The sequence below is a fragment of the Aphelocoma coerulescens genome (genome assembly GCF_041296385.1).
Source record: "Aphelocoma coerulescens isolate FSJ_1873_10779 chromosome Z unlocalized genomic scaffold, UR_Acoe_1.0 ChrZ, whole genome shotgun sequence".
In the NCBI taxonomy this organism is placed as follows: domain Eukaryota; kingdom Metazoa; phylum Chordata; class Aves; order Passeriformes; family Corvidae; genus Aphelocoma; species Aphelocoma coerulescens.
Window position 1 is genome coordinate 60,871,524 of NW_027184085.1, and position 16,081 is coordinate 60,887,604.

Below are 16,081 nucleotides of genomic sequence, written 5' to 3' on the forward strand. Positions count from 1 at the left end.
CACGGCAGCAGTGTGGCTGCACAGGCTGAAGCATCATTAGCTCACTGAGCAGCTGGCACAGTGTTAGCCAGAGCACCACTCTGAGGCCAAAAGCCATGGAGCAGTGGGAGATAGACTTCTTGGGAGCTGGAGCATGCAGGTGTTGGGACACTTTTTCCTGAGTACAAATTGTGTCTCTGTCTCCCTGCTGTATTGGTAGAAGGAATGCCTGGGAAAAACCTCTGGAAAAGTAGAGAAACATGACCCAACCTAAATGATGACTAGCAACACTAAGACCTTTGAAGCTGGTTCACATACCACTCAAACTATAGATTTCATAATGTGCAGTATTTTTTTGTACTCATTCAGGCTGGTTTACATGACCACTGCTTGACTCCAGTCATTCAAGACAACATTTGGGGTTTTTATTCTTTTTTCTTTATTTGGACAATATATATATATACATATGTACAAAAAACATCTATGCCTACTTTTTTTTTCTTTTCCTTTTTTTACAATTTCATGTGATTTACAAAACAGGACAGCAAAATAACTTATAAAGAATACGAATACTGTACAAAAATAAAACTGATTAAACTGTTGGGAGTTGGTATTTTACAGTGTTACAGATCACTTGTTTGTAAAACAGCATTTCGAAGTATGTGTCCAGTCTGCTGTCTGCTGGGCTGAGTCCATCTGCAAGCTGAAAACAGATCTGTAATGTCGGTCATGAAAAAAGTTCAAAAAGAAATATGTAATATAGCTATACCTTTAAATCCATGACTTCTCTACACTAATGGACTTTCTTAATCAAGAAGAGGAGCTGTCCTAATTTCAGCACTATTAAGTACTTCCAAAATAGTACAACAAGTACATACAGTATTAGAGAACCTGATTTTCCTTTTCTTTTCCAACACTTGCAACACTATTTAAAACTTAACTTCAAGATGCAAGGAACTAACCTGCAGTTTGTTTTAGGTGTTAAAGCCACTGTTTGCTTTTACTGAAAGAAAAAAAAAACAAACCAAATTAACAAAACAGTAAAACGAAATCCCCAAACCTGATTATTCCTAATGCATTCTGTTAGTGGTTAATTAATCACATTAATGCTTTCTGTCCAATGCTGAAATACAGCATGCATTACCATTTAGGAAAGTTTTTTTCCAGAAACAGGATCTTGTCACTGGCAGTGGTGACACATGCCTTGCATCCCATTGTCCCATGGACTAAAGTACCTCCCACCTATTTCAGACTTATCAGAAACAACGTTTCTTTAGGTGTGCATTCTACCCCAAATACACAACATGGAAACCATAAAGCTGGCCATTACATCAGTTAATCCTGGTAGCTACGTGACCAAAATGTTTACATACTGATTTAGGAGCTACTTATCAGCTGTAGCTTCCAGTTGTGGTAGATTGGATATGAGGATCTCTTGTATTTCACAGGATCAGGCTTTAATTTTCCAAATGCTGCATTTGTCCCACAAAATGGTGACAATCCAGACTGCAGGACGGAGGCTTGAAATCTAGCTTGATCTTCAGAGAGAAGAACAAAGATGAACATAGATGCAGCTTTGAATCTCATCGGGCTGCTCGTGGCCCTGACCCTACTCCACAAGGCAGCATTAACAGTACTGGTAAGCAGAACACTTTCTGTATTTCTAGATCAATAGAAACACCAACACTACCAGTTTTTATTACAAAGAACCTATGTCCCTACGACTCAATCTGAATACAAGAAATTAAAGTTTGGTTTCTAAAATAAATGTTTCAAAAAGCTGAAACGGAGGTAGAAAGTGTGCTTGGTTTCCTGATGTCTTCACTGAAGAAAACACATCCCTTTTTATTCCACAGACTGTTCAATATCCCCAATGCTTTAAAAGCAGTTCTCTTCACATAGACAAAATCTATCATGAACTACACAGGTAAAAACACAGTATGCAAACTGATTTCTAATGCTGAAAGCCATATACAACTGTAGAGGAAAACACTCTACTCTCCAAGTTAATTTTTTATGTTTGTTTCTAGGAAGCAAGCTTTTTATCAGATAAAACAATCAGATACTGTAATTGCAGGTGTGCTAACGATCTTTTATGTACAGAATTTTACAACATGATCTAAATTCATCTGCAGTGGAGACACTTTGGGTTTCAGTGTAAATATGCACAAAATTAATTTGGCCCTATGTCTCTGCAGTAGGGCTGCACCTCCCCTTCCTCTTCTGGAGGAAGGAGTAAAAACTAACAGAAGAATGTTTCTTGAAAAAATTAATGTGTAAACAGAATTCTCCCCCCCTTACACAGCTGAGGAAGGGAAAAAAATATATCACTGATAACCTCTTAAATTTCATGCTTTTAACATAAAAAATTTTGAAATATTCACTAATGACCACAGCTGAAAGTTTTCATTCAGTGATCTTTCTGCTCCTTCTAAAGATCAAAAAATAGCTTTAAAATAAAAGTAACATTGCCTTTATCAGCATTTGATGTGCCATGCATGACACAGGTACAAACTACCAAGAGAAGCTTATATCATACAGGAGTATTTGCGAGACACCTTCTGTATTTCAAATTAGCTTGTGGCATTCCCCCATACTCCAGAGAAAGAGCAATCAAGAGATACAGGAGCCCTTCCAAAGTGCTCCTTACAGTAATTTTAGGTGTTTCCATTAGCAGAGTGCTCTTAAGGAAAGGTCTACTCTCTCCATAAACACACACAACTCCCATAGGACTCCAAGGGAGTTAGGCCATGGTATGAAGAGAATAAATCTTTAAGGCAAGTGTAGGAAGAGAAAAAGCCTTTAAAAAAGCAGCAGTTTGTAAAGATGGTAGCTGCTTTGTGCACCCATTCAAACAAACCACAGCAGAATAAAGCACTGTCAGTGGCATTTCTATAATACAGTACTGTATTATTGACAAGTAAAGTATAGGATCATATGAGAGACATATGCTTCAGCTCCCACATGCCCACCACATTATCTAGGCTGACTTGTATTTTTCCACATAAGTGAATAACAGAGCTAAATACACACACAGTCAGAAAATTACTGAGCTCTTTATGGGGATTTTTTTTTTGCTTTAAGTATCTTCTTGAGTCATACATGTTTTCACTGGAAAAGTCCAGCTTATATTCAAAAGTATAGTATATTTAATAAAAAGAAAAATTAAAAAGACCTATTTACTTTAATGGGCCTTATTGAGTATAAATTCACCTTATCTCAGTATATCAATCAGATACTATTGGTAACATATGTAATGTTTCTCATAATAGTCTCTTTAAGTGCAGGATCGCAGAAGATACACAGAAGTAAATCCACTTCTACAATGTGCTATGGAGTTTTTATCTGAGAATTATTTATGTGACTCGGAAAGTGTTTTTACTCGACAGACTCTAAATACAAGCAGCATTACACTGTTCAACAAAACATGTTCATGACACAGCAATCACAAAGACTCTGGGGTCATGCTACTGTGGTGGCACAGGCCAGACCGCCCAGTCATATGTATGTACACCAGTATCAACGCATTACATTAGAAGAGGTGGTCACCTCCTTGCTGGCTGCCCCTTCCCTCCTCTCACCCCACAGCCCACTTGTTCCAGACTATTGTTCTCAGTGCAGGGCCAGGAGGTGGAAGACGGGGAGGGAGATACTGAGTACGTTTGTTTTTTTCAAATGCCGGCTACATGTGCTTTTGGACAGCGAGGGTGACCGGCACCGCAGCGGATGCTCATGTTCTGGCACCACTGCCTGCATCTTCACCACAGCCTGCCTCTTCCCCACTCCTCCCCCAGGGCCAGCCCTGCCTTCACGAGGAGCTGCTGGAGCTGGACTTTTTGGATCGCTTGATCATGCTGGGGTGGAACTCGGTGTGGCGGCGGGCGTGCTTGGTCAGGTGGTCGCTCCGCATGAACCGCTTCTCGCAGAGGGGGCACCGGAACTGTTTCTCGCCAGTGTGGGTTCGGTAGTGCCGTGTGAGCTCGTCAGAGCGGGAGAACTTTTTAAGGCAGTCGGGCCACGTGCAGGGAAATGGTCGCTCACCTGTGTGGAGGAAAGGATGACAGATTTAGGGGAGCAGGGGAAATGCAGATCGGCACATGCCAGCTTTGCTGAGGAACCAGAGAACATGCTGCTGAGGGGAAAAAGCTGCTTTTGTTTCCTGCCATGGTGCCAACGTCTGTGGAGTTGTTGATAACTCACTTCATCAGGTTTCAGTCTCACCTCCAGTAGAAGCCAAAACCCCCTCCAAACACATGAAACTCACATTCTAGTGCAGAACCTTACATGACCTGAAGACTGTCAAAACAACAGATGAGCTCTGCCTGTGCCTGTATGTTTTTCATGTTGGTCTCGCTACAGTAGCTTGGGAAAAGAGTGCCAGAATTATTCCTCTGACACTTCCATTCTACTGAATTATTTGTAACAGGTAGAAAATTATGCAAAAAAAAAAAAAAATCCTTCACCTAGGACAAGTCATTCCAGCCCAGGAAGAACTGAGTGGGGTGGCACTGAGGAGAACAGGGAAGCCTCAGGGCTGCTAACATGTAGGGCAAAACTGCTGCACCTGCAGAGAGAAGTTCCATGCTCCCCTGTCAGTCCTTCCCCTGGAAATACAAGGTGTTCCAGCAAGTATCAATCTCTTAGACAGCTGATTTGAAGACAGGAAAAACACCTCATTATTCACGCTCTATCAGAATAAATGTTTGCTATGATGATGAAGAACAAACCCGAACACCTTAACCTAAACCATACTACAACTTTGCTTTTACAGAACAAGGGTGCAAGGATTGAAGAGCACTCTGTGTCATCTTCCTGGCACTCCACATCCCTACCGTTCACCTCTGTGGGTTGCACAGGCTTTGTCTTCAGGCACACACACAATGCCTTTGGAGCAGCAAGGCTGACCCTAGTACACAGCACAGATGGAAACTGAAGGTGTTTAAGTTCACACAAAAACTTTTCCACCACAGACACCATGCACTGCTGCTGTTCTGATGCCTTAATTTACTTTCTTCAGTCTCCTGAAGGGAATATAAATGGCAGCTCTGTAACAGCTATTTATAGTCAACCATGAAATATAAGAACTATCCCAGGAGTTTTCCAGCTTGGAAGAATTGGAAAGAAACTCAGGAACTCTAGTATTTCTTGGTACTGGGGTGTTTGGCACAACAGGTGAGCTCATTTTACATTCAAAGATGAACAAAAAAGGAGTAATTTACAAAGTGAGTCCTGGAGTTCTCCACAGATGCAACAGCAGAGACAAAAAGCTACAGACTTGAATGAACAGTCCTGAAGCCAGGAAGACAATCAGCAGTAGGCAGTGTGGCAGAGTTGCAGGGAGGAGAAAGGAGGTGGGGAGGGTCTCACTGATGGCATCCAAAAGACAGATAAGACACATCAGGTAAGCTGAGGTGTAGCTACACCATGGGCCCTGAAAGCCCTAGTGAGCCTCCCTGAATGATGCAGCTGCTTTCACCATTTGGGCTCCTGATTATTTGTGCTCCTCAACAGGCAGCTGCCCTATTCCAGACCAAGCAGTGTGCCATGGAGCTGAGCTGGATGAGTGGGACTTCACAGGTCACAACAGCCCTGTGGCTGCTCCCCCTGCTCTTGCCTCTTGCACCTCATGGCCTTGCTGGTCCTCAGTCAGGGGAGAAGAATGGAGCAGATGAAGTCAAAGCCTGAGGCCGATGGAGGTAGAGCCAGCCATCCTGAGTCAGGGCTATTTTCTTTGTTATAAATGCATTTCTTGGCTCCCTGATGTATGCTCTTAGACATGGTTGGAAGACCTTCTGAACAACCACCGCCTGCATAAAACAAATTAATTAATTAAAACAGTATGTACGGTCACGCGTACGTGAAGACCACGACCACAGCTACACAGTGGAGCAGCACTGGGAGCTGTATAGAAGCCTCACAACACCACCCTTGCCCAGTGCCTGCCCTCAGCATCTGAGGCAAGTGTTTCACTTGTGCTGCTCTTTTGCAATCTATCTCATGGTTTCTGTCACAGCTCCTAGAAGCAGGTGGCAGTGGGAGGTGCAGAACAGCTTTCTTGCTCCCCCTGGGGAGTGTGGGAGGAGTGCTATATATCTTGCACGTGTGGAGCCATCTAGGATATGCCTCTGTGTCAGGCACTTGCACCCCACAGCAGTGGGAGCAACTGAGACACCCTGCCTCATCCCCAGAAACCACATTGCCAACCACCTACCTCAGGACAGCTCTTCAGCCTGCAGAAGTGCCCAAGTGTAAACAGGGAGATAGGTGCCTAGGCTGGATAACAAACACCACAGTCTTTGGGGTGCAGCAGCTCCATTTTAGGCATGGTAGTATCCAACCTGAGTCCCTAAAAGTAGTATTTAAAATCTGGCCTCAAGCAGCCCTCAAGAAACTGAACTCCTCCCCATGCCCTCTTTAAATTGTACATGGGAAGAAAAAATGAAGCCCTGCTTCTGTAATTTCCTCTGACACATGACAGCAGCAGCATGACCTACCCCACACCTTCACATGCAAGGGAAAGCACTCTGAGGTTATGCAGCATAACCACAAAGCTTTAGGGAAAAACAGGGCTTGCTCAGGATCCCTTGAGGATCACCTCACCTGCTGTGCCTTTGGCACTGTACTCTGCAGGGAATCAGCCCTGGCTCGGCTGGGGGAGGACAAAAATGCTGCGGGAGCCTGGCGTGGTGCAAAGATGCTTGCTACCAACAGGAGAGCCGCTGCGCACCAGGACGGACACAGCAGGGATCGCGGGCAGAGACGGGGGCCACGCTCCTTTGGACGCACCTGGATGCCACCAGCACTGTCCCCCACCCACCGCCGAGCTCCCAAGTACAGTAGCGGAGAATGGCGTCACCACCTCGGCAATACAAACCTGCAGAAGCTGTCACAGCCACTTCGGAAGTGCCTATATGAAAGTAGGCACAACCCCTGACACCTGGATACATTAAACTCCAAGCTTCTCAGAGCAGAGACAAGGGGGAGGGAGGCTTTTGCAGGCCCTCAGGGGTCGTCTCCGAGCCTGAGGAGTCATTGCTCCCCTTGGTCACAAAGCTGTAAGGGATGACACCAGCCCCAGTGACAGTCTCAATAGGTGCAAGGCAGGCATGGAATTTGTCTCCAGGAAGCACTTAACGCAAGGCAGAGAGGGCTGATGGCATGTGATACCTGTCCACTCAATAAAGCTGGCAGGGCTACCTGCTGTATTTGAGGTGCTTTCTTTCTAAAGCAGCAGAGGCGTCTGTGGAAGAGCCCCTCTGAGGAAACATGTCTTGCAGCTCATGCGCTTGCTGGGCAGGCAGTGGCCTAGAGAGCTGCAATGCAAGCTAGTGCTGCCTCCACCTGGAGATACGGATTTCTGTGTCAGCTCAGGCAAGGCGTATCTTTTCCCAATGATTCTTCTCCCTTAGTTTTGCGGGTAGTAATGCTAAAGCTTGAAACAGCAGAATGAACCATCAAAACGCAGTTCTATTGTACACTGATTCCCTTAGTGGCTGTATGCTACTGACATTTTAAGATATACCTCCAATGGTATTTTCCATCAAGACATGAAGGAAAGGTCAATGGTACATCATGGTAATTAAAACTATGTCTGATTTGATCCTAACACAACAGACACAAGATGTAAATAATTTTCTTTTAAAAAAAGTATATACACATATATCCAGGGCAGCTTACAGAAGTAGGAAGTGAATGAGAAACTGATTTATAGGTTATAGGAATAGGTGCATCTGCAGACTCCCATTCTTAGTGCCCTGTGGCACCAGGAATACAGTAAGAGACATAGTTTATTCTGAGTATAAGCTAATAGTGGTGCTTCACAGGTCTTCTCTACAGTCTAAAGAGCTCTTGCTCCCGCAACCCTGGTTTACTTTAAATCCCATATGGATATAAAGGCCTTTGCAGAACCTATTCATCTTACCCTCTTGCTTCACCTGCCATTTTCTACTTATTCCTTCTCTCCACTCTCTACCACAAATCTTTAGTTTCTTCTTTCTGTGCAAGTTTAAACTCTATATCCAAGCTATTTTGTATGACCTGAGGCAGGTCCACTTTATTTTATCCCATTTCCATTTTAATCTGAATAGACAAAAAATAATTTAACTTTTTTTCCTACCCTGGGACATTTCATATTTCCCCACACTGCAGTCTTATGCAAAAAAGGTTTCTGAAAAAAGAATACAGAGTGGGCATTAGCTGACTCATTAACATAAATACAGGTAGTAGTGGTATCCTGATTAGTCATCTACCTTCTCACCAAAAAATGCTGCTTTATGTGTGGATGACTGAGGTTAGGAGCTGCAGTTCATGGTGGCTTTAATACACAGAATAGCTGCTGTCTCAGGTATCTCTCACTTTTCTCCCCAGTCATTTGCCCCACACACCCTGAACGAGCAATTTCCTGTGGGACACTGGACTTTGACTGAGTGTCCACACGCAAGATATTCTGGTGAAGATAGATCTTCAGGGCAGACAGATTGGAGGCCTTGCAAGCAGGCTTCTTCCTCTTCTGAGATATTCCAAAATCAGATCATTAGAACACATGGCAACAAGGTACAGATACTAATGAAGAGAGAGATCAGCAGTGAGGATGTTAGGGATCACATGCCTAAACAAAGGCTTCCTGGAACACCTAGACCATGGTCATGCAACCAGACAACAGATCAAACAGATGGGATAGACGACAGATGGATGGGTTCCAGCAAGGGGTTTATTCTGCCAGGATTTAGAATTAAACACAACAGGCTGATTCAAGTATTAAAATGCTGCTTTCAGGATGTTCTGACATTCTTAAAACTACCACTCAGCAGCTGCTTGGACATACAGGTGCTTTGGGTCTCTTACAAAAAGTCCAGATGCAAAACCACCTGCTACAATCTGCTGCTGCTGAGTCTAAATTCCAGGAAAACTCGGTCTTGCTCTTATGCCACTGACACAGTATCAGACACAAGGGATGCCCTTTCAGCTTCCCTGCCAGAGCACAAACCTCTTTGGCTGGGTTACAAAAGGCTTTCTCTGGGAGACTGTGCCTCCATACACATACACATAGAGAGAGATCAGTCAGGGAAGCAACTCGGGAGAGGAAAGATCTTTCCAAACCTCACCAGAGAGTTAGATCTATGCTTTCTTAGCTGAGTGCCCTCAGCAGTACGTTCTTGGATATGTGAGACAAGTCCTTACCTCTTCTGCTTTCCTGACTTATCGTCATGTGAACTTCCTCCATTTTGCAGGAATACTTGAATATTAACTGAACAATGGAGAGAGACCAACTCCTAGCCTGGTGCTTAGGGCACTTACCTCGGATCAAAGGACATTGGGTTTATGCTCCTGTCCTGTATGAATAATCAAATTTCCTTGCTAAGAGGAAACAGCTTTGACAGGGAAAGGAGGAATCCAATTTTACATGCATTCAGAAAGATAACATAACTTTTGATATTTCACTCTGAATTTATTAGCCACTGTTTCAACAGACCTTTCCCTCAAGTTTAAGGTATTTATAGAGTGCTCTCAGGCTATGCACATTCATCATTACCTGAATACAGATGGTGAACTGCGCTACCACAAGTGAACAGTGTCTGAAGTACTCTTTACCATCACTCCCTCAGACTCTGTTTAATTTTCAATTGGCCCTTCCCTGCTCTTCCAGCTGCAGGCTCGGAAGCTGTGCAAGACCAGAAGCACAGAAGCAGCAGCCTGGTGCACAACAACACAGCAGCCAACAAAGAGGAACAAAGGAGTTCCTGCAGGGATCCTAACAGCTGGGGCTTCAAGAAACACAGGCTAACAACAGCAGCACCACATGGTCTTCAGTGCCACTGCACGAACGCTGTGCAGGAACTCTGTAAAGCTGCAATTTCAGTACATCATTCTGGAAGCAGGAATTGTGCTCTTATGGATAATGCCTGCTCACTGCTTCTGTCCTACATGTGAACTTTGTCATGCTGACTCAATTGACAAACTTTTCTGGAGCACCTTCCCACAAGTGACACATACACCTGCTTAAAATTTTAATTTTTTATCATAAAACAAGACATCTGGGAATCGGGCAACTTTGAACTTAATCTTGAGGATTTTTGTCTACCTAACTCAGCTGGCAAGGCTCCCAGTCAGGATGATCATGTTTCTCCAAGACCTGGAAAAATGCCCATTAGAACTCCAGCAATTTGCACACTTTCATTAACCATGGTATTTCACATGGCAATCTGAATTTAGCAAAAAATGTCGGTTCCGCTCTTTGGTCTTATTCTAAAGGATCTGGCTAAGTGGCATTGCATGAGCTGGATAGGAGGAGCATAAAATGCTAAATTTCAGATTATGCTCAAACAAAATTACTGAAAAAGCTCTCAGTGAGCAGACGACTGTCAACCTACCAGCATCTGTACAGTCTGTTGAGTGAAATAATCTAGAACACAAATAACAAAGCAGCACAGTCAAACCAAACCGATACAGGGGCCAGTCCAACACCACAGTATCTGGATAGTGGCAACAGGCAGCTGCAGCGTTTGTTCTTAACTCTCTACTGGAAATGCTCCTCAGCTTCCCTGTGCAGACTGCCAACCTGTGGGTTCACACCTCTGCCTAAGTCCTGCTACTGAGCACTGCTGAGAGCACTCAAGAGTGCATCAGCTGCCTGGTATAACAAAACTCTTGGCTGTGTTTGGATCCAGTTTACATGATGATGCAGTTGTCTGAAAAGCCTAGTTGAAGAGGGAGAACTTTTCCCACATTTGGGTTTTGTGCATCTAAGCTCTTAATTAAGGGCACCTGATGTACATGTGAAATTCCCACCAATTCTCAGGCTCTTCAGGCAAGCAAACTCCTACAAGTCCTGTAGGAGGAAGCATCTCACAAACTACTTTTATGGTACCTTCCTGTTCACGAAGGAAGGACAGGGAAGATCTGATCTCAGTGGTCATGTGCCCTTTAGCTGGATTATATTCACACCATCAAATGCAAACATGAATTTCATAAAGCTTGTTTCTCTTCCCAGTTTCTCTCCCTGCCCTTTGCTCTGCACTTCCTGTCCAGGCCTCCTGACTAAGATTGCTTGTTTGCTCTTGTATGCCTTCACTTTTCCTGGAAATCCTCTGGCCTGCATATCCCTCTCCATTAAGTTGTTCCCCCTGCTCCGTCTCTGAGGCTAACAATAACCTTGTCATAACCACACCTCTACATCCACCTATTTAGAGAATTCTGTGCATTTTGAAGGTAACTCTCTGCTTATCTGCTGTTGCTTGTCATTTTCTTGGTCAGATGAGTTATTCACCTTTTCCTGACCTCTGTACCACTTCCAGGGCTTGGGTCTACCTAGGCATTTTTCTATGCTCTGAAGGTCAAGTCTGCAATCTCAATGCTCAAGACTCCTAAGCAGATAGGCCATTTATAATCCCTCCTGCCACCACCAAACTTCAGCCAAGTTTACATGTCCTATACTCCTGTAACGCCATTCTGTAAGTGACAGGGAAACTTAAGGTATGGTCATGTTGTACACTCATCCCTCCACCTGCCTTCCTGACAAGTAGCTTTTGGTTTGGGAGCCATGAGGCATAATGCCACCTTTCCTCTCCTACACTAGCACCGTGCGCCTCAGAGATGCTACCGGGCACAGCTCATGCTGAAGAACAACCTTACCTGTAGTGCTCTTCTTTCTCAAGACACCAAACTTAAATCACAAATTCCAAGTCACTTTTGGATGGTAGTCAAGAGAGAGGAGAGGCAATAGCTCAGTTTCAGTGATGCCTGTGTTTGTATCCCTGCACCTTTGCAAACTAATGTATTTTGAATGTAGGCCTAGTGAGGAATGAAAAGACTACTCTCCCAAGAACGGGCAGGGTTCAGACTTCCTTGGCTTCCCCATACAAATCCTGCTCTACTAAATCAAGCTGAGTTCAGTGGGACTAGCAGCACAAGCAAGGGGGTGTTTGCACAACAGGATATGCAGTGCCATCTGCTGATCTTTTTCTGTAAAGATCAACTCAAAAGACAGTTTCTGATGGATGGCTAATTTGAGCCTTCTGGAAACTGAACTAGCATTATCATCAAAGGCCCAAACTTCAAGCAGTTATATAGATACTTTTAGTATCTGAAATATGGAACCCTTGAACCAACAAGTTTAAAAAATGGTTAATAAGATACAGACTTCTAACCTCTGAGCATCAAGTTTTTGCCTTCTATTCTTCTACCTTGATTTGGTATTTTGCTTTGCACTCGGATACCAAAGATGGTCTGGTGAGTTTTTAGATTCCCAACTGCTACAAAGAAAGGGAAGGATCCAGAGCTTCCCAACTTGCTTGGTTAGGATTCATGAATAAAGAGAACTGTGAGTACAAAAAAGTTCATGGGTGTGAGCAGAAATCCTTAAGCCATTTTCCAAGATAGAAAGACTGGGATTAAATATTACAAATTTAAGACCAGGAAGCTTCTACCGGTGGCTGTGCACCTACTTCCACTAAAGACTACACTGCAGCAAGAAACCTAGTTGGTGGCCTGATGAAAAAAGGCAGATAAGAGAGAGATTCTTTTAAAAAAAAAAGGAAATAAAATGGTACTAAGGAGGGCGCATTAATGCTTTGCAATACACAGTTATGAATAACTCCAGAGGTCCCATTGAATCCCACTGTTGCTAAGGAATTGTTGTCATCTATAAAAATAATTAACGTTATCAGTATCATTTAGCATTTCAGTTAGCTACAATTAACTTCACATTAGGAAGCTCTGAAAGTTCATTACTCCTGGATGTCTGCAGTGATTTTAATCACACGGAACTACCATGACAGTACATCAGTGTGTCTGAGTCAAATGCCTCATACTTGGAGCGAAGGCCACCCACTTGCGAGCAGCACATGCTAAACCTCATACCACTTCAGCAGTACTTATTATAACACTACTGCTTACAGCAAGCTGTGTGGGTTGTACAGTACATTAATTTACATGTCATCACACAGAATGTTATCTCAGCCAACATCTATTCTGGTTCCCTTATTGGGGGGATATTTGAGCATGGGGTAGTAAATGGAAATGATACTAACAATGTTTTCTTTGTCACTTATGAGACATCATTTTGGAGAGCATCAGTTACACTCAACCTCCAAAAGAGCATCTGAGCTGCAGTCTCTAAGTCGGTAACACAGCTATCCTTGGCTGCACGAGGTCAGCATAGGGTCACCACTGACCATCCTCTTTCCCGGCTCTCAGAGAAAGTCTAACTGCAGAGCTCATCGCTGAGCCATATCCAGTAATCCTACCCCTTCTCTCCAGCCTCTTGAGCTAAGCACCAAGCAGATCTGCCAGCAGGGCGCCAGTAGGCAACCAGCACGGAGCCTCTTCCTCTGCAGTGCATGCACACCTAGGCACACAGGTGAACTGGAGCAATGGAAGCTGAGCTAGAGATCAGATGTGGTCATATCCTACCCAACCTGTCTCAAATTCTACAGCAATGCCTCACAGTACATTCCTTGGGTGATAAACTCGTTTTATGTTACATCACTAAACATCACCACCAACAGACAAAACCCGAAAGACACCATCAGTGACAGAACCGATGTGAAGCATGTGAAATGTGTTGGCAGCGTTTGTATCTTTTGATTCACTCTTTTCCATTCTTTTACACAATCCTTTAATGCAGAGCATTTTTAAAGCAGCCTTTTGTACTCCACTATGATCCCAAGAGTAAATCAGACCCATAAAGGTTTTTATTCAATCACTTGCACTGAGAGTCTAAAAACAAACAAATAAACATAAAACCCACCAAAATGAAAACCAACAAACGAACAGAGAAGTCTGCAGCTGCTGTCCCCTTGGGGTCAAGCTGCCGCAGATATGTTTTATCTCCAGGTTTCCATGTTGCCACACCCTCCGAGGCGCCCGGGCGAGGGCCGGGAATGGGAGCACACGGCCTGATGAATGAAGCCCTTGTGGAACGCGCCAAAGCTGGATCGCGATAACCGATAGTACGAGGCGCTGCCGCCGGGAAGAACGGGGTCGGTCCTCCCCTCACGGCGCCTCTACCCCTTCGTCCGGAGGCGCGGGGCAGCGCGGGGGCGGTTCGGGGAGCAGCCCGGCGGTGGTCTGCTCCACCGCTAGCCCCGAGCGCCTGACACCGGCTTTAGGTGATGCGCTTCCCGAGTTCCCCCATCCAGCCCGCCGGAGGGGGGTGTGTCCGCAAGCCCCAGAGGTGCCGCTCACCGACGTTCAGGGAGACGCCGCCGCCGCCCCCTCCCGCGCCGAGCCGCCAGCCCCGCTCCGGCGCCACGGCCCTGGGGCGTCCAGTCCCTGCGGCCGAGCAGAGTTCACCCGTAACTCTGCGGGCGCGGGCCGCGGGCTCCGACGGCGGGAACAGCGAGAGGGGCGCGGGCGGGGACTGCGCTGCCCTCGCCTCCCCTGCGGAATAGGTGCCGAGTTCTGACCCGGTTCAGGCGCTCGTCCGCCTAGAGCACCAGGAAACCCGAATCCCACCGCCCCCTATGCTTCCCTCGCCGACGCCCCGAGCCGACTCGGCAGCCACCGCCGCCATCCTCCCAGCCGCGCCGGACACGCGAAGTTCGCTCCGATCCCCGGCATCTGCCGCCCGCCCCGCACCGCCCGTGGGGGCCGGGCCGGTTCCCAGCCGGCGCAGGTGGGCGGCGGGCAGGGCGCGGCGGGAGGCTGTGCCGCAGCCCCGCCCGGGGCAGTCGCCAGCTCCCGTCGGACGAGGGGCGCCGGGGAGAGACGGGGCGGGGGGAGAGCGGGGAAAAGGAAGGGGGGCGTGAAGGAGGAATAGACACGAACCAGCCCCGAAGCCAGAGCGGCGCGGCAGGGCGGCGGGGGCGCGCGGGGATGCCGGGCGCGCCGCTGGCCGGGTTCATCCGAGGACAAGCGCTCGCTCCCGCCCCCCTTCCTCCGCCACCGCTGACCTGTGTGCACCCGGTAGTGCGCCTTGAGGTGGGAGGACTTGCCGTAGACCTTGCCGCAGCCGCTGTAGGGGCACTTGTGCCGCTTCTCGGCCGCCAGCTTCCCCTTAGGGGCGGCCCCGGCGGCGCGCAGGCGGGGGGACGGCCCCGGCGGGGGGCTGCGGGGCGGGCTGGAACCCTGCTCGGTGGCCGCGTCGCTGTCGGAGCCCGCGTCCTCGTCGGGGCTCTCCACGCTGTCACTGCAGATGGAGGGGGCGGGCAGCGGCCGGTACTTGTTCAGCTCCAGCAGGCTCTTGGCGATGGCCAGCAGGGCGCAGTAGTCCTTCCAGGCATCGCGGGGGTCGCGCAGGTCCCGGGCCGCCTCCCCCTCGCCCGGCACCTTCAGCCGCGCCGCCTCGGGCACGGCAGAGCGGTTGGAGATGGAGACCAGGCACTGCGCCGCTACGAAGTCCACGTACGCGACGGCCGACATGGTGCGGCCGCGCCCCGACGACAAGGGGGGCTTCCGTGTGCCCTCAGTGCTCGTCCGCCGGGCCGACCGCGCCGCCGCCAGCCATGGCCCGCCCGCGGCGCGGGAAAGAGCGGGGCGGAGGAGGAAGGGGGCGTGGGGGGCGAATAAATAGCGGGGCGCCGGGCAGGTCCTTCACCGCCGCCCCCCGGGGGCGGCGCGCAGCCGGCGAGGGGGGAGCGCCGCCCGCGCGGCCGGCCCGGGTCCGGCGCAGGGGCCGGGGGAGAGGATACCGCCCGCCCCGCGCCCCGCGTGCTCCTGCCCGGGGGCGGCCGCGCCGGGGCCCATCACGTCAGGCGCGGAGCCCCTCCCGCCCCGGCCGGTCCGCGGGCAGGGCCGGCCGGCTGTGTTTACTTTCTCCCCCCGCCACTCACGGCGCCCCTTTTCTATGGGGGGCGTGTCCGCCGGGCGGCCTCCCCGCCAATCCCCGCGCTCCCTCCCCAGGCCGCGTGCTACTCCGGGCGCCCCGCCGCGACCGCTTAAAGCAGCGATGCCGGGGCGCTGCCGGGGCCGGGACGGCGGAGGCGCCGCGGCTCCGCTTCCCGCTTCGAGGGTCGCGCCGCCGGCCCTGCCGCGGCACGGGGAAGCCGGCGGCGGTCTCGGGCGCGGGCCCGCGTTGGGGGCGGCGCGGGGCGGCGGCGCCGAGCGGGTTAAGTGGCTCCCTGGAAGTCCTACGGTCCCAGCAACGGGCCGGCCAATGGGAAGT

The 16,081-nt window shown here is 48.3% G+C and overlaps 1 protein-coding gene across 2 annotated transcripts; it reads right to left on the minus strand.

Annotated features, from left to right (window-relative positions):
• Window positions 1–403: 403 nt before the first annotated feature.
• On the minus strand, window positions 404–15,707 carry KLF9 (KLF transcription factor 9). 2 transcript variants are annotated; one of them, XM_069000862.1, is made up of 2 exons: window positions 14,871–15,703; window positions 404–4,020 (listed from the first exon to the last, which is right to left on the minus strand). In XM_069000862.1, the coding sequence occupies exons 1-2, from the start codon at window positions 15,337–15,339 to the stop codon at window positions 3,788–3,790; spliced, it is 702 nt and encodes a 233-aa protein (XP_068856963.1). In that variant the 5' UTR covers window positions 15,340–15,703; the 3' UTR covers window positions 404–3,787. The 2 variants fall into 2 exon arrangements, with proteins under 2 accessions (XP_068856963.1, XP_068856962.1); XM_069000861.1 differs by lacking the exon at window positions 404–4,020 and adding an exon at window positions 13,649–14,358 and having other exon boundaries at window positions 14,746–15,707.
• Between the last annotated feature and the right edge of the window lie 374 nt (window positions 15,708–16,081).

Coding starts and splice junctions, on each gene's coding strand:
- KLF9 (XM_069000861.1), bottom strand. CDS start 15,339: ATGTCGGCCGTCGCGTACGTGGACTTCGTAGCGGCGCAGTGCCTGGTC. Junction 14,359..14,745: donor CCGCTCTGGCTTCGGGGCTG/GTTCGTGTCTAT, acceptor CCTATTCCGCAG/GGGAGGCGAGGGCAGCGCAG.